Raw genomic sequence first — 26,524 nt, 5'->3', positions numbered from 1 at the left:
AGGGCTGGCTGTCATAGTTCCTCCAAATGTATACATTTTGACTTTATCACTAATTTCCTTCTCAAACCTTTTACATAGTAAGTGCTAGATGTTCCTGGTTATATAATGTAGATAATAGCAATATAATGCCACATAGTCTCATGTAAAGTGGTTGTATGTTTATCATCATTAGCGGAGAAATACAAAACAGACGTCTCTCCCATGGGAAGCAATGAAAAGATATGATAGAAAGAAAAAGAAACCAGTGCATACTACTCAGAGAAAAAGAAACCAGTGCATACTACACAGAGAAAAAGAAACCAGTGTATACTACTCAGAGAAAAAGAAACCAGTGTATACTACTCAGAGAAAAAGAAACCAGTGCATACTACTCAGAGAAAAAGAAACCAGTGTATACTACTCAGAGAAAAAGAAACCAGTGCATACTACTCAGAGAAAAAGAAACCAGTGTATACTACTCAGAGAAAAAAAAACCAGTGCATACTACTCAGAGAAAAAGAAACCAGTGTATACTACTCAGAGAAAAAGAAACCAGTGCATACTACTCAGAGAAAAAGAAACCAGTGTATACTACTCAGAGAAAAAGAAACCAGTGTATACTACTCAGAGAAAAAGAAACCAGTGCATACTACTTAAAGGAAAAGAAACCAGTGCATACTACTCAAAGGAAAAGAAACCAGTGCATACTACTTAAAGGAAAAGAAACAAATGCATACTACTCAAAGGAAAAGAAACCAGTGCATAGTACTTATAGAAGAAGAAACCAGTGCATAGTACTTATAGAAAAAGAAACCAGTGCATACTACTCAGAGAAAAAGAAACAAGTGTATACTACTCAGAGAAAAAGAAACCAGTGTATACTACTCAGAGAAAAAGAAACCAGTGTATACTACTCAGAGAAAAAGAAACCAGTGCATACTACTCAGAGAAAAAGAAACCAGTGCATACTACTCAGAGAAAAAGAAACCAGTGTATACTACTCAGAGAAAAAGAAACAAGTGTATACTACTCAGAGAAAAAGAAACCAGTGTATACTACTCAGAGAAAAAGAAACCAGTGTATACTACTTAAAGGAAAAGAAACCAGTGCATACTACTCAAAGGAAAAGAAACCAGTGCATACTACTTAAAGGAAAAGAAACAAATGCAACACCTCCCCGGATGCAGCGGCGTGTCCCGTATCGTGGCGCTCCGGTCCCCGGTTCCTGGCCGATTCCTGGTGTCTGATGCGGGCTCGAGACGTCTTAAGTCCGCTCAGCCAGTCAGTGACAGAGGCGGGATTCGTTTCAAGTCCGCTCAGATCCCGCCTCTGTGCTCTGTCACGTCTCGAGCCCGCATCAGACACCAGGAAGCGGCCGGGAACCGGGGACTGGAGCGCCAAGATGCAAGACCCGCCGCTGGATCCGGGGAGGTGAGTGGACGTCTTTTCTCTCAGCCACCTCCACCCCGGCCAGATCCCAAAATAGCCCCCCTGCTAAAGTACCCCTTTAAAGGAAAAGAAACCAATGCATACTACTTAAAGGGAAAAAAACAGTGTATACTACTTATAGAAAAAGAAACCAGTGTATACTACTTATAGAAAAAGAAACCAGTGCATACTACGTATAGAAGAAGAAACCAGTGCATAGTACTTATAGAAGAAGAAACCAGTGCATAGTACTTATAGAAAAAGAAACCAGTGCATACTACTTATAGAAAAAGAAACCAGTGCATACTACTTATAGAAAAAGAAACCAGTGCATACTACTTATAGAAGTAGAAACCAGTGCATACTACTTATAGAAAAAGAAACCAGTGCATACTACTTATAGAAGAAGACACCAGTGCATACTACGTGTAGAAGACACCAGTGAATACTACTTATAGAAGAAGACACCAGTGAATACTACTTATAGAAGAAGACACCAGTGCATACTACTTATAGAAGAAGAACCCAGTGCATACTACTTATAGAAAAAGAAACCAGTGCATACTACTTATAGAAAAAGAAACCAGTGCAAACTACGTGTAGAAGAAGAAACCAGTGCATACTAAGTATAGAAGAAGACACCAGTGCATACTACTTAGAGAAGAAGACACCAGTGCATACTACTTATAGAAGAAGACACCAGTGCATACTACTTATAGAAGAAGACACCAGTGCATACTACTTATAGAAGGAGACACCAGTGCATACTACTTATAGAAGAAGACACCAGTGTATACTACTTATAGAAGAAGACACCAGTGAATACTACTTATAGAAGAAGACACCAGTGCATACTACTTATAGAAGAAGAGCCCAGTGCATACTACGTATAGAAGAAGAACCCAGTGCATACTACGTAAAGAAGAAGAACCCAGTGCATAATACTTATAGAAGAAGACACCAGTGCTTACTACGTATAGAAGAATAAACCAGTGCATACTACTTAAAGAAGAAGAAAATAGTGCGTACTACTTATAGAAGAAGAAACCAGTGCATACTACTTAGTCTGAATTATTCCACCACCATTACTCTGTGCTTTGGCAGAGCGAAGAAAAGATGCTCAAAGGAGAAGTCAGGCAAAAATGTTTATTGAAATATTGTACTGCCCCCCAAAAGTTATACAAATGACCAATATACACTTATTAAGAGAAATGCTTATAAAGTGTTTTTTTCCCTGGACTTACTACTGCATCAAGGCTTCATTTGCTGGATAACATGGTGATGTCACTTCCTGGATATAATGGTGATGTCACGACCCGACTCCCAGAGCTGTGCGGGCTGTGGCTGCTGGAGAGGATGATGGCAGAGGGATGCTCAGTGTCCCTCCAGTGTCCTGTGTCCCTCAGTGTCCCCCTGCCATCATCCTCTCCAGCAGCCACAGCCCACACAGTTTTGGGAGTCGGGTCGTGATATCACCATGTTATCCAGGAAGTGAAGCCTTGATGCAGTGGTAAGTGCAGGAAAAAAAGCACTTTATAAGCATTTCCCGTAATAAATGTATATTGGTGATTTGTATAATTTTTTATTTATTTCTTTTTTTTTGGGGGGGGGGGGGGGGGCAATACAATACTTTAATAACTTTTTTCACCGGACTTCTCTTTTAATCACGTATATATGTAGAAGCTAGCAGCCAGCTACTAGTATATTAGCAAACATGTTTCTTATCACAAGTTAAAGGTTGTTTCTCCAGACAAGACAGAAAACTTTTTTCTATTTGGAAGCTACTATGGAGATCTGCAAGGAGGAAGCTGTTGAAGAGAAAATAAAGTATTGCATAGGTGCCATTTAGATGAGTGGTCATCATCTATGTAACACATGGACACTCATATCCTGGCCCACTGCGGGAGCTCCTGACCGGTAGGACCCCCCTATTATGATATCAATAAACCCTAATAGGACATATGGGCAGAGGTTGTCTTCATAGGTTACATCAATGTGCCATCTATACATGTCAGGGAAGCTCCCCGTGTCACAAGTAAACTATTTGTAGAATAATGTAAGTTGAAGCTAACCATAATGTAATTTTTTATATTGGAAACACTTCCTTTCCAAGCAGGATGAAATGGATAATCTGTCATTTCTGCTGTACGTTTCCCCCACTTGCCTGGAAGGAGCAGCCGGCAGCCTGTATTCTCTCAATCCATTGCAGACACAGGCTTTTGTTATGCGCTGCAGAGCGAGCTCAGGGAACCCGAAATTCCCCACAGAACCCGAAGATATTATCAGATTGATCCTGCCTGTAAAGGGATTCTTTATGATCATAACATTATTTTATAGATTGGCAACTTGTGCAGTTATTTAAAACAAACTTTTAGGCTAGGTGCATGCATAGCGGGGGGAAAAACTTGCAAATCTAAAGGAGAATCTGCATGTGTAAGTAACATGAGGTTTATTCCACAGATTTGTGGTGGGCTTTATCTTCTATAATGTAAGAGGTGAAACTCACTGTAAAGATCCACAACTGCTGGTCAATTTCCATGTACATAAAATCCTGACAATTTTTAAAATCTCTCCCCCATACATGGTACTACAATTCACTTTACTGTAAAGTAGGTGGTGGGGATCTATCTCTACTTTTGCTATTGGAGCTAGTTCTTTTACTTTTTGAAAAGTAATATTGCACAATTCCTATTAACATGTACAGACCGCACATCAGCATCTGGTAAGTAATGAATTAAAGGTACTAAATACATTGCAACCTCTACAAATACGACATATATAGTCCTGGAGGATGTGATATGGGTCCAAGTAAAGTGATCAATCATTGGCTAGAAGCTGGTGTTGTAGTTCCCTAGTATATACTAGTATATAACAAAAGGTTTAACTTACATTTTGAAGGGACATTGTATTTATAAAATAAATTTTCAAAAATCAAAGATAGAGGTCCCGATAGGGGGGATCCATCATCTAGGACCTCCATAAATTAGCATGGATGGAGAAAGCTGCAAAGAGCTTTGGAGGATCCAGCATGTCCATCTGGTACACAGGCATAAGTACCACCATGGAATGCTTTCTTACTGATGAGAAATTCAACTATTGCCACCAGTTTCCATAACAAATGACAGCTGGTGGATACCTTGTGATCAGCTTCTAGAAAAAGTAGATTGTCAATGAGGTTTAACCCTATTGGGTATACACTGCAAATCAAAAGAAAGTCAGCTGCGATAACTCTAGAAGAGAACATGACAGAACTAAGAGAAGTTATGGATGGTGTTGGCTCACCTGCTGGCCATGCTCTGCCTGCAATGCTGTCTGAAAGGCATTAGGTGATAATTCATAGCGTCCAGTAGTAACTTTTGGCATACTGGGTCAGACCTCATGAAGTCTACTGACTGTACCCGCTCTACCAACTCTGGAGCTGGGATAAGGGCAAAGCGAAGTCTCTTCATCAAGTCCGGGGCATACTGCATGCGTGTTTCCCTGTCGTGTTCCAGCCAAAGTACAGACATCTGGAAGAGAGCTAGCTCAGACTCCACTGGAGGTGGTAAGGAGTCCAGCATTGAACGCATCTCTTCAAAGTTGAGCAGCAACACATCCTCCACCAGATACTTATTGGCCAGCTTCTTTGTCTCCTCCAGGCCATGAAGAGCTGCAATTTTGCACACCTGCTTATAGTTCTGCACAGAAATTTGATCATTGAGGAACTGTACACAAAGCTTTGTCACCTGAGGAATGTGCAGGATCTTGCTGACTGATAAGACCTCCTCAACTGTGTCTAGAGACAAGGTAACATTGGCCGTGTAAAGGTACTCCAAGACCAATCTAAGCCCTATTGAGGAGCATCCTTGCAAAACCAGATTGTTGATGGCCCTAGGGCTGACCAGCATCTTCTCATCTGGAGAAGAGGAGGGTGTCCCAGGCTCATCTGATTGTTGCTGTTGGTCCTTTGGAACAGACGACAGGCCATCCTGTCCAGGGTGACTGGAGAACAGAGATCTAAAATACTGAGAACAGGATGCAAGTACAGCTTTGTGGCAGTGGAACTGCTGTCCTTGGGCAGTCAAGGTCACATCACAGAAGAGCTGTTTCCTCCACAGAAGGTTCAGGCCATGGAGCAGATTATCACTATGGCTCGGGTCAAAGGTGGAAGTCCTGTCCCCCGATCTGGACATGGCGGGACTCTAGTGCAAATTTCTGCAGGAGCCTACAAGAAATGAAAAACCATTTAAAACTTGCCCATTACATGGGAAAACTATGTAAAGAATGGCATTGACTAATGTAAAAAAATTAATAAATAAATGTTATGACACATGTATACCAGGATCTCAGCAGAGAACAGAGTAATAATACCCAAGTTCCAAAGACATCGTAGATGCTGACGCAGATGCTATAGCTCCAAGATGCCTAACTACCATGCCTACTTTCTGTTATGGTATCATAGGGGCTGTATAGCAACCAAGAGAGAGATCAAAGACATATATTAAGACAACATATTATAGGAAGGTTCTATCTTATCTTCAATCTCTCAATCTCTCTATCTCTTATCTCTCTATCTATCTATTATCTATCAATTATCTATCAACCATCTATCTATATCATATCTATCAATCTATCTCCTATCTATCTATCTATCTATCTATCTATCTATCTAGAAAACTTGTATATAGGAGCAGCACTACCAGATGTCCCGAAGTGGGTGCCAGCGGGTGGCCGAGACCAAGGCTTCAACTTGAATATATGTAGAAATCCCCACAGCACTCCGGATTGGCAAAAACAAACGTGGTTTATTGCATGGTGAAACAGCACAAAATAGTCAGAAGCTTCTGACTATTTTGTGCTGTTTCACCATGCAATAAACCACGTTTGTTTTTGCCAATCCGGAGTGCTGTGGGGATTTCTACATATATCTATCTATCTATCTATCTATCAATCTATCTCCTATCTATCTATCTATCTATCTCTTATCTATCTAGTATCTATCTATCTCTTATCTATCTAGTATCTATCTATCTATCTATCCATCTTATCTATCTATCTATCTATCTATCTATCTATCTATCTATCCATCTTATCTATCTATCTATCTATCTATCTGTCATATTCTTACATGTAATGATAATACTCAGGACATTGGTTCTTCAGATCTGATTCTATTTCTCCATGCCTTTTTTTTTTTTTATAACACCTGTGGACTGTCCTAAATTTCAATAATAAATTGTATTGCAGAATTTCTCCTAGTTTATTTCAGAGGAAAGGTGTGTTCACAACTATACGTACAGTATAAAATAATCTTTAAAAAGCAACAAAAAGTGCTCATGTTTCATATTCTGCTTCTTTTTTTTTTATGTAATTTGCATCTAAGCAAAATCAATACAGATAATTTAAATGGGTTTTACAGGTAGGCACAGATAGTATACTGCAGCTGTGCATCCTCTGATCCTAACTTTACAGGCTGGATAGTGAATTTACCAACAAGCACAATATACACATAGGAAATATTCAGCATATACAGACCCATGGGGATTCTATCAGTAAGTATTAACTTATTATGCATTGTTATTACGTTTCTAAACTTGGTCAAACTTTTTTCTTGCCTGTTGTGGAAAATATGGATGAGCTGTCAAAACATGTCATACTAAATTATAATAGGACCAAAGCCTGGGGCTAGTAATAATGTAAATCCATCAATGCTGACTCTACCAGAGATGTTTTACCAGATATCTCAGGTACTGTCACTGTAGATCCTGGGCTAACTTTAGAAGTCATCCCAGAGGCAGTCCCTCCCATTCTGTCTGAGCACATAGGAATGATGCTGAGCTGCCCAGAGACACATCTGACACCTTGATACTTTCGCTGGAACACCATGTGCCTGCTGATAGTGTACGCACCTCAGCTATACGCGCCTGTCAGAAGTCACTCAGTCACTGCAAAAGTGGCCCAGTAACTAGACCAGAGCAATGAATTTTCCCAGTTTATTCTACATTCAACCACAGAAAAGAAAGGTTGCACATTTTATGTTGTTTGTCCTATACATATAGTTTCTATATTACACTGTTACATTGTTTCATGCTGTACATTGTTGTTTGCAACAGTCAGAAAGCCACAATCTTATGTATCCGGAGATTTCCCATCTATCCTGAGATTTGCCAGGCACACTTCTATCAGATTTGCCCAGAGCCCACATATCACACACCCATCTGCAAAATTTTACTTAATAAACATAAAAAAGTGTCGGGCTAATTTCCCAAAGGAAAAGAGGGATTACTCCAATAATTGCCAGCAGCCAAGATAAGAGTCAGGGGCAGCAGCAGCAGCAGTGATCCCCATCATCCCATCATCCCCTGGATCTTAGAGACCCTCTGGAGAAGCTGCCTGGCTGGTCCCGCTGCAGATCCCAGTCTGTGCTCCACATTGCAGCCTTGCTCCCACTAACCATTGTTACTGGAACATTGTGCTCCTTACACAAGACACAAATCAGCATTTATAGCACCAACACAGTCCACAACAGTGTACAAAGAAATCACTCACATTGCTCCCTATCTCCAGTCTACATGATAAGTATGTTTCTTAGTGTCCTTTAAGGAGCCCCAGTGCCTGGAGGAAACAAGGGAAAGCATGAGAACTCCTTGCAGATGTTGCCCAGGAGAAGCCAGTGCTGCCCCCCTGCTACCCCAGCCTGGCAGTGAAGGGGTTAAGGGCACTTATAGTATCCCATGCTACTTTCCCCCTCTTCAGCAGCATGTGCGAGATAAACGCTGCATTTGCAAGAGGATCTCCCTCTTCAGCTGGACCTGGTCACTCTCCCCCTCCCATCCTCCTATTCTCACCCCTCTATTCAGAGTTTACTATCAACAATTGCAAACCTCCTGTATAGTGTCACTATAGAAAATGCTCATAGACCACAAGGCCAGGAACTTACCTGCCTTCACCGGATGCCAAAGTACACGATGACTTTCTCTTCCCACCCCAAAAAGGATCAGACTCCTTCCTTCCCTGGGCAAAGATAGGCAGCTGGTTGAGCTCCAAACACCCCAGCAGCCTGCTGTCCCCTAACTCCAGGCACTCAGTGTCCACTGTGGGTGGTGTGGGTCATCATTTGATCATGGTGAATTAGAAGAGAGCCTGAGAAATCCTAGGAGTAGTGGCAGAAGAAGGAGAGAGGGAGAAGAGGAGACAGGGAGAGTGAGCAGAGCTTCCTGCAAGAGAAGAAGGAGAAGAAGAAGAAGGGAAAAAAATGTACGTGTGACAAATTATGCTACCAAGAAACAACACATCATTATCCTTGGGCCTGGGGCTCAGTGAGTCGTAACGAGAGTAATAGGAAATCCACGGTTGGGGAGAGAAACGGTCGTGCATGGCCAGTGGAGAGAGACCATGCGAGGGGGCTGGATGCTGAGGAGCCGGGCAAAATTATGGCTCAAGGCTATTGTAAAAATTGTCGAGCGTAAATGACTGCGATTTCAAACATCTTTGGAAGAAAGAAAAGGGGGGAAACGAAGCCCTCCCCTCCCCTGTCCTCCTCCTCCTCCTCCCTTTCCCCATCCCTCTCTCATCTCTCTCTCTATAAAGAACCGTCAAGTTTTAGTGCGCATTGCTAATTAGTCAATTTCTCTCTGCCTTCACAGGCGGGCGACTCTGCTGCTGAGCCGAGACTGCTCATTTCTGCCACCAGTTTTTTTTAGCTGTGATCTGGATGAATGAGTAGCTGTCTTATGACAAAAAATAAACTCTTATCCCTCCTCCTCCCCCCTGACAGGATGAGGAGATATTACCACCACCCCATCCCTGTCAGCCACCCCAGGCACTGGGCAAACTTCTGGAGGGGTGTGTAGTAGTGCACAGAGTACAGGCTTCTTATTACTGCCCCCATCCCTGTTATCTGCCCCAGCCACTGGGCAAACTTTCTGGAGGGGTGTGTAGTAGTGCACAGAGTACAGGCTTCTTATTACTGCCCCCATCCCTGTTATCTACCCCAGCCACTGGGCAAACTTCTGGAGGGGTGTGTAGTAGTGCACAGAGTACAGGCTTCTTATTACTGCCCCCTTCCCTGTTATCTACCCCAGCCACTGGGCAAACTTTCTGGAGGGGTGTGTAGTAGTGCACAGAGTACAGGCTTCTTATTACTGCCCCCTTCCCTGTTATCTGCCCCAGCCACTGGGCAAACTTCTGAAGGGGTGTGTAGTAGTGCACAGAGTACAGGCTTCTTATTACTGCCCCCATCCCTGTTATCTACCCCAGCCACTGGGCAAACTTTCTGCAAGGATGTGTAGTAGTGCACAGAGTACAGGCTTCTTATTACTGCCCCCATCCCTGTTATCTGCCCCAGCCACTGGGCAAACTTCTGAAGGGGTGTGTAGTAGTGCACAGAGTACAGGCTTCTTATTACTGCCCCCATCCCTGTTATCTACCCCAGCCACTGGGCAAACTTTCTGCAAGGATGTGTAGTAGTGCACAGAGTACAGGCTTCTTATTACTGCCCCCATCCCTGTTATCTGCCCCAGCCACTGGGCAAACTTCTGGAGGGGTGTGTAGTAGTGCACAGAGTACAGGCTTCTTATTACTGCCCCCATCCCTGTTATCTACCCCAGCCACTGGGTAAACTTTCTGCAAGGATGTGTAGTAGTGCACAGAGTACAGGCTTCTTATTACTGCCCCCATCCCTGTCAACCACCCCAGGCACTGGGCAAACTTTCTGGAGGGGTGTGTAGTAGTGCACAGAGTACAGGCTTCTTATTACTGCCCCCATCCCTGTTATCTACCCCAGCCACTGGGCAAACTTTCTATCTATCTATCTATCTATCTATCTATCTATCTATCTATCTATCTATCTATCTATCTATCTATCTATCTATCTATCTATCTATCCCATGCAACGTACACACTTGCTGTGTGTTGATCTTCTCTTCTACACTTTAAGACTTTTAACCCCATCCCTGCCATGCACCACATGCACTGTGCAGACTTCCTGGAAGTATCTGCTAATGCCCTCCTACACTTATAAGGACACCTTATTAACACCCCATGCATTGTGAAGAGTTGTTATGGGAATCTATAGTTTTGCTGATCTTCTGCACACATTAAGGAGATATTACAGCCCAATGTCTGTCATGATCCCAATACACTGTGCAAACTTTCTGTAAGAATACTTTGCTGATCCAACTCTCTAATGCTGCCTTTACACGAAACGATAATTGGCCCGATCGTACGATTAACGATGTCGGAGTAACGATTTTTCTTTCATAATGATCAGCGCTTAGACGGTACGATATATTGTACGAAAAATTCGTTTTGCAATCGTTTTGCGATCGCTTAAGCCTATCTCACACATAGGAAAAATCGGTGAACGACTGTTTACATGGAACGATATGCAAATTTTTTGTGAACAACGATTTTAGAACATGTTGTAAGATGAAAATGAACGATTTCTTGTTCATCGTTTGGTCGTTCGCTGCGTTTACACCTACGATTATCGTTCAAATGAAATCGTTATCGTGCAAATTTGCGCGATAATCATTCCGTGTAAACGCAGCATTACACTAAAAAATGGAGACACCCCATTCCTGTGATGCCTCTAATATACTCTGCAAGCTTGCTGATCTTCCCCTACACAGAATAAACAAATCTCACCATTGTATCCTCATTATTCACCCCATGACTGTATTAACCTCACCACAGGTACAGGGCTGTATTTACCATTAGGCACCTCTGTTCTGGTGCCTAGGGCAGCACCTTACAGGGGGGCAGAACCAGGGAGCAGGGGGGAGGAAACAACTATTAGTTTATTTATTTTTTTAGCATCCCCCCCCCCCGGGTGTCTATTCGAGGAGGGGGGGAGAATTCCGTCAGACAATGTGTAGACAGCTCAAATCATTGCTTCAATGTGGAAATTAGTTTATGTTTCAAGCTGTTTACAAACCATGAAAAACCTGATTCAGTCAATGTTTCTACATGTAGAGAAATGTATGTGGCCGAAACCAGGCTCCCATTTCTTCCCCAGTAGTCATGTGCTGTTACCGGGATTATTGGCCGTACGCCTATTGATTACCGCATGAGGGTCTGGCATCTGCTGCATGTGGTGAAGTACAGTACCTGTGGTGACTGATCAGTTTTCAATATTATGATCAGAAACTAGAAAATCCTGATGCTGTTTGGTGAGTGAAGATGGGGCGTCTGCAGGTGTAGTGCCTAGGGCAGCAGCCAGGACCGGGAAGCACAGGGCTTACCTGGGCAAGTACCAGGGCCCCAGCACCTCCAGGGGCCCAGGGAGAGAGAGGGGCCTAGTGTTCTGCTCTTCAGCCTGCTCATTTTAGTACAGGGTGAGTGCTGAACATCAGAAGACAGAGAAAGAGCAGAACCAGTTAGCGTCCTGCAGAGATAGAGGGATGAAGGGCCTGTTCACATGGACTCGCAGGTCCTAAATACTACAGTGTGGAGATCGGCTGGCAGAGAGGAAGAGCTGTGTGTATATGTTTGTGTGTGTGTGTCAGTCAGTAATGTATGTGTGTCAGTTAGTCAGTGTGTGTCAGTCAGTAATGTGTGTGTGTCAGTCAGTCAATGTGTGTCAGTAATGTGTGTTTGTGTATGTTAGTGGTGTTTAAAGTCATTGTGCATAGTGGATGGATGGATGAGGGGCCCGCTGAGGCTCTGTCTCCCAAGAGCCCGCAAAAACCTGAAGCTGGCCCTGGCAGCAGCAGCTGGTAATACCACCCTGCAGAGGTACTGTGCTTTCTGGGATGTTACCTTCCCATGTGCTGTATTAACTTTCTGCACACAGCCGTATCATGCTGCTCCCCCATACACCATCAATAATCATATATAGCTGCCCCATCCCTGTTCCCCATCATGCACCGTGTTCCCGTACAGCCATGTGCTGCCGATTCCCCTAAAGCACCATCATAATCGGCTATTACCCCCATCGCTGTCATACAGTCCATGTTTTCGGTAAGGACATGTTCTGCTCCCCCTCCATTGCTCTAAAGATCCTCTAATAAGTTTCTGCTACTAATAAGTTTTCTCCCTCGTCTCTTTTCTGTTCTATATAAAGGACTGTCACCGTCATAGTGATCAAATACTGACGCTTGTTCTTATAACAGCTAGAAAACCAATTTAATTCATACCCAGCTTACATGTAGAAACAACATGCTGCCCTACCTCTGTGCAAACGTAGGATTTAGCGGGCACATTTTTAGGAGAGATGAATGATGTCAATGTAGAAAAGCAATTGAAAGAATCTTTTTTTTGTTGTGATGGGCACAAGTTTCTATTACAATAACTGAGGTCCCCAAAGATCCATGGGTACGTGTTGGTTGGTCTCATTCATCGACACTCTCTATCTCTCTATTCAATAGGATTACACTAGCATCAAAAACCACCAATGAGATCCCATCCATTGTCATGACTACATAAGCCCTATATACACAATATGGGGGAAGCAGTAGTCTAAGAGCCCCCCATTGACACAGCCGACACAGACAGATTTCTTTATAATATTGGAGTGTTTGCTGGCCACTTTATGGTATTAAGATGTGACCTCAGTGAGTGATGGTATGGAACAGGGTCATATATAAAATATGACCACCCTAAAGGGGAACATTGTTTTAATTGTTCATTTATTATTCAGGTTCCTTCCGACTTCCTAATGAACACTGCGTATAAGAGCAGGACATGCCAGGCAGATTCCCGAGGAGTATGGCCGGCTGCCTAGCAATAGGCATGGGTGACTGCTTTAGATCTTTACCGTCTTGTGTACAGCTGCATGGCTACCATCTGTACTGAAAAGGTACTTGTAACATGTAGTGCAACCAGCCCCGCTCCTCTTTGTAAAAACAATAGGCGTCAATCTACAGCTACAATGAGGAGTATTAGGATAGTAATTTGTATGGTGTGTGCAACAACTTTTCCCCATTGCCTTCCTTGGGGGATGTTTTGTGCTGCTCCACAATACAAGTACATAGGACCTGCACACAGAGGGGGGCACTTATCAAGACCGGCACTGGTCCTAAATGAAACCCTGCCCCTATTCACCTTGCTAGATTTTCTCCAGAACAGGTATAGAATTTTTGGCATAATTTACACTATGCCCCCCTTCCTGATCCGCCCATGAGCCAGGTTTTTGCAGATTTTTGTGGAAAAATCTGTACCTTGTCCGTGGTGTATGCCAAGATATGCTTATTGATAAATGTCCCTCAAAGTACAACAGGCTAGAATAGAGAAGCAGGGCTGCTGTCAGAGGTCTGTGTGGTCACATGACAGCAATGGGGAAGGAGTGTGTGTTCAGCATGGACCAATCAGGACTGACAGAGACTGCAGGGGGCATGAAGGAATAATCAGGGCAGATGTGAGCACAGTGCAGCTCTCTCTGTCTGGGGAGAGAGGGGTTACAGCTATGGAGAGATTACTTTCACAGTCCTGTCCCCTGATGCAAGCCCCAGCCTGAGGTGGATCTACCATGATTTGGAAGGTGAGGGAGACTTCCTGGGTCAGAGTACAGTGCTGTAGACCCCGCTATGCAGACCATGCCCTTCCCCTGCTCCCCCTTCCACCCAGTACAGGGAGCTCTTAAACCAAAGCAATGCTCTTAAACCAAGTCACAATTTTGAAAAACTGTGAGCTCTTCTTCCAAAACGCTCTTAAAGCAAGTTATATATAAAAAATTTGTTTACATTATTTCAAACTGGTGACAGTTCTATAAAGGGGTTATCTAAGCTTAGAAAAACATGGCCTCTATGTTCAGGGAAAAGCACCACTCTGGTTTTGCATCTCAGTTCCATTGAAGTGAATTATATAGTAATTATATAAGTAATATATAGCCTACCACTGTATGTGTCACCCCTATTATATATAGCCTACCACTGTATGTGTCACCTCCTATTATATATAGCCTACCACTGTATGTGTCACCCCTTATTATATATAGCCTACCACTGTATGTGTCACCCCTTATTATATATAGCCTACCACTGTATGTGTCACCTCCTATTATATATAGCCTACCACTGTATGTGTCACCCCCTATTATATATAGCCTACCACTGTATGTGTCACCCCCTATTATATATAGCCTACCACTGTATGTGTCACCCCTTATTATATATAGCCTACCACTGTATGTGTCACCCCCTATTATATATAGCCTACCACTGTATGTGTCACCCCCTATTATATATAGCCTACCTCTGTATGTGTCACCCTCTATTATATATAGCCTACCACTGTATGTGTCACCTCCTATTATATATAGCCTACCACTGTATGTGTCACCCCCTATTATATATAGCCTACCACTGTATGTGTCACCCCCTATTATATATAGCCTACCACTGTATGTGTCACCCCTTATTATATATAGCCTACCACTGTATGTGTCACCTCCTATTATATATAGCCTACCACTGTATGTGTCACCCCTTATTATATATAGCCTACCACTGTATGTGTCACCCCCTATTATATATAGCCTACCACTGTATGTGTCACCCCTTATTATATATAGCCTACCACTGTATGTGTCACCCCTTATTATATATAGCCTACCACTGTATGTGTCACCCCCTATTATATATAGCCTACCACTGTATGTGTCACCCCTTATTATATATAGCCTACCTCTGTATGTGTCACCTCCTATTATATATAGCCTACCACTGTATGTGTCACCCCTATTATATATAGCCTACCACTGTATGTGTCACCTCCTATTATATATAGCCTACCACTGTATGTGTCACCCCCTATTATATATAGCCTACCACTGTATGTGTCACCCCCTATTATATATAGCCTACCTCTGTATGTGTCACCCTCTATTATATATAGCCTACCACTGTATGTGTCACCTCCTATTATATATAGCCTACCACTGTATGTGTCACCCCCTATTATATATAGCCTACCACTGTATGTGTCACCCCCTATTATATATAGCCTACCACTGTATGTGTCACCCCTTATTATATATAGCCTACCACTGTATGTGTCACCCCCTATTATATATAGCCTACCACTGTACGTGTCACCCCCTATTATGTATAGCCTACCACTGTATGTGTCACCCCCTATTATATATAGCCTACCACTGTATGTGCCACCCCCTATTATATATAGCCTACCACTGTATGTGTCACCTCCTATTATATATAGCCTACCACTGTATGTGTCACCCCTATTATATATAGCCTACCACTGTATGTGTCACCTCCTATTATATATAGCCTACCACTGTATGTGTCACCTCCTATTATATATAGCCTACCACTGTATGTGTCACCCCCTATTATATATAGCCTACCACTGTATGTGTCACCCCCTATTATATATAGCCTACCACTGTATGTGTCACCCCTTATTATATATAGCCTACCACTGTATGTGTCACCCCTATTATATATAGCCTACCACTGTATGTGTCACCTCCTATTATATATAGCCTACCACTGTATGTGTCACCCCCTATTATATATAGCCTACCACTGTATGTGTCACCCCCTATTATATATAGCCTACCACTGTATGTGTCACCCCCTATTATATGTAGCCTACCACTGTATGTGTCACCTCCTATTATATATTGCCTACCACGGTATGTGTCACCCCCTATTATATATAGCCTACCACTGTATGTGTCACCTCCTATTATATATAGCCTACCACTGTATGTGTCACCCCTATTATATATAGCCTACCACTGTATGTGCCACCCCCTATTATATATAGCCTACCACTGTATGTGTCACCTCCTATTATATATAGCCTACCACTGTATGTGTCACCCCTTATTATATATAGCCTACCACTGTATGTGTCACCCCCTATTATATATAGCCTACCACTGTATGTGTCACCCCTATTATATATAGCCTACCACTGTATGTGCCACCCCCTATTATATATAGCCTACCACTGTGTCACCCCCTATTATATATAGCCTACCACTGTATGTTTCACCCCTATTATATATAGCCTACCACTGTATGTGTCACCCCCTATTATATATAGCCTACCACTGTATGTGTCACCTCCTATTATATATAGCCTACCACTGTATGTGTCACCCCTATTATATATAGCCTACCACTGTATGTGTCACCCCTTATTATATATAGCCTACCACTGTATGTGTCACCCCTTATTATATATAGCCTACCACTGTATGTGTCACCCCCTATTATATATAGCCTACCACTGTATGTGTCACCCCTATTATATATAGCCTACCACTGTATGTGTCACCCCTATTATATATAGCCTACCACTGTATGTGTCACCCCCTATTATATATAGCCTACCACTGTATGTGTCACCTCCTATTATATATAGCCTACCACTGTATGTGTCACCCCTATTATATATAGCCTACCACTGTATGTGTCACCCCTATTATATATAGCCTACCACTGTATGTGTCACCCCCTATTATACAGTATATATCCTATGCTGGTATTTTTACAAGACTATACTTTCCTGTCTTATCATTGCAAACATTTTTTATTATTACAGGTGCATCAAGCCTCCATATAAATAAGCAGCACAACAGGTGCCTAGGTAAGAGATAATGTGAATGACCCAACCTGTTCATGGTTAATAGATATTGACTTGCGGTCTCTTATGGTGCGTTTAGACAGAGAGATTTATCTGACAGATTTTTGAAGCCAAAACCAGGAACAGACTATAAACAGAGAACAGGTCATAAAGGAAACACTGAGATTACTCCTCTTTCAAATCCATTCCTGGCTTTGGCTTTAAAAATCTGTCAGATAAATCTGTCTGTGTAAACGCACCATTAGTTTATCTTCCTGTAGCTTGTCACATTGCCGTTACCTCTCCTGTTCTTTGACCACTTGGGTTCCAGGCTCTCGCAGAGCAGTACAGAAATGGGAAATGAATTGAGCAGTTTCTGGCTTTCTGTCCCCTGCACTACACACGATTTATGAGCTTGTTTGAAAGCAGATTTTCTCCATCGTTTTGTCTGGTTAGACAGGCGGCTCGTAACTTCGGTGTCAGCTTTTCTTCGGCCCAGAGTGCTTTAGGAGAAGGCACTTTTTATGGAAAAGATTAGCATTTTGTCAGATTTGCTTTTCACTTTCCTGGCTTTGCGTTGCTGAAGTTTGAATCTAATTGCTTGAAACGTCTGTGTATTTCCGTCAGTGTAACCTTTAAACTTTCTATCACATTTGATATTTAAACCTCGTTCACACACAACAATGGTGGACAGCTGACACATGATTAATAGCTTCTGGGGCCTTCTTAAAAATATTTTTAAACATTGATATTTCCAGAGGAGCACAGCATCTCTTTGCCAACCTGCTTTATAGTATGCACTGTGCCATGTCCATGTGAGCTGCTTTATTGTAGTATTTTATATTTTTATTGTATTTGCAGTTTTAGTAATAGATAATATAGCAGCTGTAGGTGTCATGTCCTCACACAGATAAGTTCAGTGGGCAGGGTTTTAAATAGTTTTGACCACTGACAATGAGGCTTTCCTCAAACTCCATCAAAATTACAGTTATTATTTTTTATTATTATTATTTATTATAATATAGCAATTATATTATAATTAGGAATGGTCCGAACCGAGTTCAGTTTGGGTTCGTATAAACCCGAACCCTCTGTAATTATTCCCGCTGTCTGCCCACTCCGTGAAGCGGGCGGATCCAGCGGGAGGACCGCCTGGAAAACTGGGATACAGCCATAGCCATAGGCTGTATCCCAGTTTTCCAGGAGTTACTCCCGCTGGATCTGCCCGCTCCACGGAGCGGGCAGACAGCGGGACTCTGCTGCCGAGCGTTCGGGTTCATACGAACCCAAACCTCGGCAGGTTTGGACCATCCCTAATTATAATAAATAATAAAATTAATAAAAAAATAAATAATAATATAATAATTATATACTATTATAATTATTATAATTATTATTATAATTATTATAATTATAATTATTGATATTATTATTATCTTATTGGACGGACATCATTTGATGACAAACAGATGTTATTTCAAACGTATATTCACGTCCACTGTTATAAGATAACAGCCGTTTTTTGTCGTTAATTGACGTCCTGCCAATAAAAACAACTGTCATCTTGACAGTGTGTGAACACAGCCTCAATGTTAAAGGATGCAAGGCAGAATGTCGCTGGTAAAACTGCCAATAAATATTTAGCAAGTAATAAGTAAGGAAGTTTTATTGCAATTCTGCATCATTTTGGTAAAATTGCAATGTGTGTGAACACAGACGAGTATTTGAAAAAATTGCCTGCTATATGTGGGGGTGGCTTTTCTAAGCATGTAGCTGCTGCTGCATGGGAATGGGCCTTTAAAGGGATACTCTGGCAAAAATATTTTTCTTTTAAATCAACTGGTTTCAGAAAGTTATATAGATTTGTAATTCACTTCTATTTAAAAATCTCAAGTCTTCCTATACTTATAAGCTGCTGTATGTCCTACAGGAAGTGGTGTTTTTATTTCAGTCTGAAACAGTGCTCTCTGCTGCCACCTCTGTCTGATACAGGAAGTGTTTAGAGCAGGATAGGTTTTCTATGGGGATTTGCTACTGGTCTGGACAGTTTGGTGTCCATATCATGGCCTCATGTCAAAGCCTGACCATGGGTCTAATTATTTGTGTTTTCTGGGATATTACACCTGCGGTTTGGCTGGAAATTCACCCATATTATGATTGTGTGACTCCAAGGGTATAAGGAAGTATATTTAATAAGGGACCACACTGTTAGACCATTAAGAGTATTCAATAGCCCATATTAGCCTGATAGGTGCTTATAGTACCTCTGAGATCCCCACCTTTTACAAGAGCAGGGGTCCAAGGACCTCTGCCCATGGATTTCCACTCACTCCAATCTCCATAAATGACAATAGAGAGCTGACTTAAAGGGAATCTGCCAACTGCAATTCAGGTTCCAAACTGCTGACACTGTTAGATAGATGTCAGGGCAACAGGTCAGATGTCAAGTCACATGGTACCTTTCATATATCTGTCTGTTCTTTCAGAATGTAGAAAAATGCTTTTATTCTATAGGAGGCATTCCAGCTTGCAAATATTCCGGAAATTGTAAAAGCCTTTTTGACTTTGTACCATAGAATACAAGCATTACTCTACATCCTGGAAGCACAGCTAAATATATGAAAGATACCATGTGTCTCCTTCACCTACCAGCCAACTAACAGTGTCAGCAGTTTGGAAGGTGAATTAAAGCGACTCCGTACCCACAATGTGACCCCTAAAACCACTTGTACCTTCAGATAGCTGCTTTTAATCCAAGTTCTGTCCTGGGGTCCATTCGGCAGGTGATGCAGTTATTGTCCTAAAAAACAACTTTTAAACTTGCACCCCTGTGTCAAATTGACGTGGCCTAGAGTGCGTGTGCCCTAGGCCTGCACCGCCTCTCCGTCCCTCCTCCCCGCCCTCATCATTAGGAATGCCCTGGGCAGGATTTTTTCTATTCATCACTTGTCTGAACACTGCACATGAGTTGGATTGCTAAGGTCCAGGTGCAGTGTTCACACAAGTAAATAGGAAAAACCCTGCCCAGGGCATTCCTAATATTGAGGAGGGTGGGGAGGAGGGAAAGAGAGGCGGTGCAAGGCTTTGGCATACACACTCTACGCCATGCCACTTTGACACAGGGCTGCAAGTTTAAAAGTTGTCTTTTAGGACAATAACTGCATCACCTGCCGAACGGACCACAGGACAGATCTTGGATTAAAAACAGCTATCTGATGCTACAAGCGGTTGGGGTGGGGGGCAGATTGTGGGTACAGAGTCGTTTTAAAGCTGACAGATTCCCTTTGATATGATATGATCTTATATAATTCCCTGAGAGAGCTAAGTAAGAGCATGTTCTTTCAGGATTTTGCCTGTCCTGGGAACAGGAGCATTGCTTGCACTGGATCAGTACCCAGGATCAGGGATGAGCGAACCTGAACTATCGTCTTCTGATTCCCGCTGTCTGCCCGCTCCGTGGAGAGGGTGGATACAATCTTGAGGACCTCCTAGAAAACTGGGATACAGCCATAGCCATAGGCTGTATCCCAGTTTTCTAGGCGGTCCTCAGGCTGTATCCACCCTCTCCACGGAGCGGGCAGAGAGCGGGAATCAGAAGCCGAGAGTTCAGGTTCATACGAACCCGAACCTCAGCCGGTTCGCTCATCCCTACCCAGGATCTGCATGCAAATTCCACCTTTTAACAGTGTCCTATTGGCCATTTACCCGGCCATCAAGTGTCAAAAACTTCAGGCCTCAGAGATTTCCTACTTCTCTGGGAGGTACCAAATGTGAGAAGGAAGCGCTGATTTTACAAAGCAGAATACAATGGGAGAATTAATTCCTTATTTTTGTCGTCCATTCGCCATAGATGAATCATAGACCCGGTGACTAATTTCTCCATTGCACTTTTTACTGGGAGACGGGTACTTTAATTATATTTTATGTTGGCTTCAACAATTTTAATCTTAATAGTAGTAATATTTTCCCTGTGTATCAACCAGCCTGCATAGAGAACAACAAAGTTTAGCTGTTTGTGAAAGGTTCGCCTGAATCTGTCACTACATCTATCCAGCAGCGGACGCATAGGGCAAAGGCAGAAAGCGGCGTAGAACCAGCTAGTGGCAGGATTTACCTTTGTCATATCTCTGCTGCTTTTTCTAGTAAGAGACTCTTCAGATATCCAGCATCCTCTTCTTCCTCTTCTATCTGACTTCATCAAACAGGAGAACAATCTTATATTGTTATATATAATATGTAGCATAGGATAGCAGTAGATCTCCCCTTAACCCACAATGGACTCTCCCAGCTCAGAAGCTCATTTTGGTTTACAGTATAAAATATGTCTGTCTATATATATATATATATATATATATATATATATATATATACAGTATATATATATATCATATTATATTACTGTGCTCCTGATCTAAGAACAAGCTGTTACTACTAAGTCCTGTTCTCAGAGCAGCCTATTGCTTTGCAGCAGGGATTGGATCTAGTCCCAGCCATTTAACGCTGTGATACCCTCAGTCATGCATGACCGTGTCGTGATCAAAGGGAAACCCCCCTTTGACGGGTCATTAGGATTCCCTGTGACTTGATCTAGGTGTGGAGGGCCCCAGATGAGTTGGCCCTGGGGACCTAGAATGGACCCCATGGCTGTCTAAAGAATAAGCCTGCAAACTAAGTTTTGCTTAAATAGCAGCCTGTGTCATAGTGACACCGGGAATCATGTATTAGCAAACAGAAATATACTAATCCATTATATCATACAGATGTCTAATAGTAATTTCTGAATGGAATAAAAAATGTAAAATGTAATTAAAATGAAAGAAAGTATCAGCATTAAAACAGACAAACAGGGCAAAGATAACAATGAGACTGGATCTGTCAAATGAGGGACACTTCAGTCAGTGGAGACTGGTAGAATATGTGTCCCAGTATGTACTGTACCATTAATCTAGATCATATGGCTGATATGGGGCCCTCAATTAGAACAAGGTCTCACCCTTTGTTGGTTCCATCCTCTTTGGTCATGAGTACCAGAAAGAACACAATCGAAGTTGAGACAAGATTTGGGATAAAACTAGTGCAGGCAGGGAAGCTCTAGATAGAAAAACAAGACCAGGCGTAAAGAGAAAGTGTCCCACTGATTAAAGCGGATGTACCATTTCCTAAGTAAAAATTTGTTTTGCTACCTTGTCAGCGCGGATGTGGAGATTCCTGTGGTGTGGTTTCTTCATGTGCACCGGCCTGTTCTATGCACTGGAGGTGGGCCCAGCACCCCAGTGTAATAATAGGAGGGGCATATCATCACACTGGGTGTGCTGGGTCCCCCTCCAGTGCATAGAACGGGATGGTGCACATGAAGAAACCAATGCTGACCGCAGGAACTGGGCGGCATTTTTAAAAATGTACTGCGCCACTGGGATCTCCACGACAGCTACGGCAAGGTAGTGAAAAAATTTCCCATTTTACTATCTAACTTTAAAAATAATTCTGAAATCTTGCATTTTTCATATGGAACACAAGGCTTAAACCTATGCTGAAGCTTCCTGTTCTGTCTGTGAAGATATGGAAGAAACTGCTGGAAAGTAATCTGTACAGAATTATAAGAAGAGGTGACAGTTTAAAAGTAAGGCAATGGTTGTTCAACCTTCCCTCTCCTCTAGAGCGTCTTCAGAAGTCACAAAGCATGTCTGGAGAGGTCATTGTGTCTATGTCCATTTGGGTTTACTGTAAAGCAAGTCACTAAATGCTGTTAAAAAACAGTTCAGGAAAGATGTCTTCCCCTATAGTAAAGTACTAAAAAGAAAATATTACAATCAGAAAATAGAAAAAGATTAGAAAAGAAATAACATTTCAGTGTCATTGCGCATTGCTACGTGTAATAGTGATGCATGGCCAATGGCTGTGTATATAAAATAATAATAATAAAGTTGTACATACCTATCCATGCTCCCTGATGTCCTGTTAGCTTTTGCCTGCTCCCGGCAGTGCCTGAAGTGACAGGCTGCTCAGCCAATCACTGGCCACAGCACTGTCCTGGTGAATGGCTAAGCGGCTTGTTACTGATCGCTGATCTAAAAGAAGCAAAGTGCTTTGTTTGGTCTGCGCTCCACTCATCAAGCCATCGGCCTTTCAGAGCTTTAGTGTGTTGCTTTGTTTAGATTAGAGATTCTCTCATCCTTACTAGCAGGACATCAGGGAGCACAGAGAAGTACGTATAACTATTATTTTAGACTTATTAGGCAAGAACTGCAAAGACATCGCTAATTATATATATATATATATATAAAGCTCTTGCTGCACGATTATCGTACTGTATATGGGCTCAGTAAGCAAGCGCTGATCTAGCAGATCAGTGCTCACTTTCATAAAGTCATCAGTTCATGTAATACGGTCCTTAGGATACTATTGTAAATCAGTTTAAAGATCCTATTACACAATTTGATTATTGTAGGGGCAGGTGTGCACAAACATGGATTGGATTGTTCATGTGGCCATTTGCACATCCCTTATTTTGGCCTGAGCAGATCTATAATCACCCTGTATAATAAAACCACAAAATGATCCAGCGATCCTTTGTGCAGCCCTGCATTTCCAAAACCAAGCTGTGTAATCGAGTACCGATCTCCTAGTTTAGGCACGGACTGGGCTGTGTAATACAGCTCTTAGATGTGGAGATGTGCCGCTGATAAAGGTCAATTGAGTAGCATGCTAATTACTAATGCAATACAATGAGCCACCGAGTGATTGTTTTATCTTTTGTTGGCCGATCACCAGGCATTTGGCCAGTACCTGCTCTGTGTAACAGGGCCCTAACAATAGCTTGATCCAAAATGAAGTAAAGAAAAAAAATAGACATGCCACAGAAGCAAATAATATTGCTTACCTGTGTGTCCCAGTTCTGAAACTACCAAAAATTCATTTTGGGGGTCTTAGTTCTGTATTTAATGGTTGTACTTCCTAATTGAGCAGTTTCCTAGTATTACAGTTCCCAGAATGCATTGCATTTCCTCAGCTCTCCATCATAGTCCTCCCACCCTGCCTGCATCCCTCCCACAGCACTTAGTTTCATCTGACATTGTCTCAGGAAAGAGGGAGGAGTCAGAGAGCTGTAGACAGTACACGTTTTGTAGTTTAACTGTATTCCATTTCCTGTCAGTAGTGAAGCATGCAAACCCACACTGGGGACGATACTATAAGTGATTACACTATATTAGAAACCTTTGAATTTTGGGGACATACTTTTATTTAAATACAATTTTCTGATACCGGATAACTCTTTTAAGTAATGTGCCCTGTTACAGCTTCTTAACAAGAACAAATTCCTAATAACATGGACTGATAGAAATTGTGCTCTTAAAATGAGGGTTTGTAATAACTAACTGAGTAGCATTATAAATATCAACAAGCAGCAAAGCAAGATACGCATTCTATAATCCTCGCTCCATGCCAGACTAGGTACAAATTAATACTTATTAGACACATGTAATTGTCCCTATGACCAAAGGTCCCAACTGCAACACTGTTTCCTGTGGAGAAAGTAGTCACATCTCCTTTTATTTATTAGCTGTAGAGAAATCAATGTATTTATTATACATAGGAAACTTCACATTTCTATTGAAGCTGCAGCTATTGAACTGTGGAAATCATTGCAGTGTTGAGACTGATTGTAAAATGGCAGCCCTGCCTATTCTGTCTTCCTCCGAAGATTAGTGTATTTCAGCTAGAAAATGAGGAACTTTTTTTTTCTTTTTTTTTCTTTATTTCCCTTCATTGGATCAGCATATATTTTTTTTAACTATTTAACAAACAGATTGAAATGTGAAGAGTGATGTGACCGAGCCATGTCACAGAAAGGCTGGTGTTAGTGAAGATCCTCCTGGCCGGTACTGCAGTACCAGCCAGATGAACTTCATTTATGTTGAATTGGGATGCATCCCAATTCACCATTGCACACAATAGAGAGTGCGGCCGAAGCAGCACTTTTCATTGTGTGAACTGACAGTTGTGTGCAGCAGCTATTCAATGAATAGCGGCCGCACAAAACTGACATGTCAGTTTTTCTTGCGGCCGCTAGGGATCCCAGCTGAAGTGTATGCTATGGGGGAGATTTATCAAACATGGTGTAAAGCAGAATTGTCTTAGTTGCCCCTAGCAAATAATCACATTCCACATTTCATTTTCTAAAGGATCTGTGAGGAATGAAAAGTGTAATCTGATCTAATCTAAGCCAGCTCTACTTTACACCAGTTTGATAAATCTCCCCCAATGTGTATACACTCTGGCCGGGATTGCATTGATTTCAGCGCAATGCATATTTTGAATCTATCACGACCATTGTTGCAAATCGCAACAACGGCCGTGATTAATTTAAACTATACATTGTCTGAACGTGGCCGTAAAGGAATGGTATGAAAACACTTAAAATGAGAAATATTATGGGGTCACCACAAGTGGCTAGCAATCTGAATGTGTCGGACAAGTGCACACTTACACTACACCTTAGATTTTGCACTATACATACATTTATTTTGTTTAGTCTGGTTTTTCCCACACTTTGAATACATACTTATGGGATAACCAGCTAAAATGAGACCTAATGTGACACGAGAAAATTAGACTGTAAGTAGAGATGAATTGTTTTCTCTATTGATTCATTAAAATCTTATTTATTTGAGCTTTAGCAAAGAAATGTACTGATGAGTACATGTATTATAATGCACATCCCTTGTAGCTAGTTTGCAGCAGGCCAGAAATCTGAGGGGTAAGTACAAGTTCAAATGTCTATAACAATGGAGGAATATTTTTGAACTGAGCGCTTAAAATAGGAGTAGCATCTAGTGAAGAAAATCTTCATGCATCTATTTATAAAGTGCTGGTGGCCACATCTAGTCTAAAGTTTAACCAGTATAAGGCTATGTTCACACAACGTGAACATCCGGCCGTTCCATGACCCTGGCCGGGTCACGGAACGGCCGGTGTCTGCCAGGATCATCCCGGCCGGTACTTAAGTACCGGCCGGAGGATCTGTCTGGCCCAGGGGCGTAACTAGAAATGGCTAGGCCCCATAGCAAACTTTTAATTGGGGCCCCACCCCCTCAACCGACCACTACACCGTCAACACACCCAGCTGTACACAGGGTCTGTACTACATATAAATTACAGTGCAAATATATTTAGTGACTCACAGGGGACGTCTTCTCTGATCGGAGTTCTTCCCTTTTCATCTTCTTCTCCATCTGTCCTGGGCCATTATGAGAACTTCTCCGAGCCACGAATCCACAGAATCTGCCAGACAGACATATTAGGCTCCTCACTCTGGCACCATCCTCATCTCTATACACACTGCACATCTGTATTGGCCCCTTTAAGCCCTCTTTCAGTGGGTAGCCCTGGCTCCTTATAGATAGTCCCTTGTTCAGTCTTCCACATAGATGGCCCTGTGTGCATCTACTATAGTAGACAGCCCCTCTGTGTTTATAGTAGATGACAACCTCTGTGCATCCCCTATACCAGGGGTAGGGAACCTCGGCTCTCCAGCTGTTGCAAAACTACAACTCCCATCATGTGTAGACAGTCAAAGCTAAAGCTGTAGTTTTTAAACAGC

General features: G+C 42.2%; 1 protein-coding gene across 2 annotated transcripts in view; it reads right to left on the bottom strand.

Moving 5' to 3' along the window:
- The window catches only part of KLHL14 (kelch like family member 14), a 71,324-nt gene extending 62,401 nt beyond the window's left edge, over nucleotides 1–8,923 (bottom strand). The window contains exons 1-3 of one of the 2 annotated variants that reach the window (XM_069960059.1): nucleotides 8,667–8,923; nucleotides 8,327–8,539; nucleotides 4,690–5,611 (exon numbers count right to left, since the gene is read on the bottom strand). In XM_069960059.1, the coding sequence (XP_069816160.1) occupies nucleotides 4,690–5,579 (890 nt within the window). In that variant the 5' untranslated portion in view covers nucleotides 5,580–5,611; nucleotides 8,327–8,539; nucleotides 8,667–8,923. Of the gene's footprint in view, nucleotides 1–4,689; nucleotides 5,612–8,326 lie in introns of both variants that reach the window. The other variant, XM_069960058.1, reaches the window with a different exon arrangement.
- Nucleotides 8,924–26,524: the final 17,601 nt, after the last annotated feature.

The sequence above is a fragment of the Dendropsophus ebraccatus genome, chromosome 2 (genome assembly GCF_027789765.1).
Source record: "Dendropsophus ebraccatus isolate aDenEbr1 chromosome 2, aDenEbr1.pat, whole genome shotgun sequence".
NCBI classification, from domain to species: domain Eukaryota; kingdom Metazoa; phylum Chordata; class Amphibia; order Anura; family Hylidae; genus Dendropsophus; species Dendropsophus ebraccatus.
This window is presented reverse-complemented; position numbering and strand designations above follow the sequence as displayed.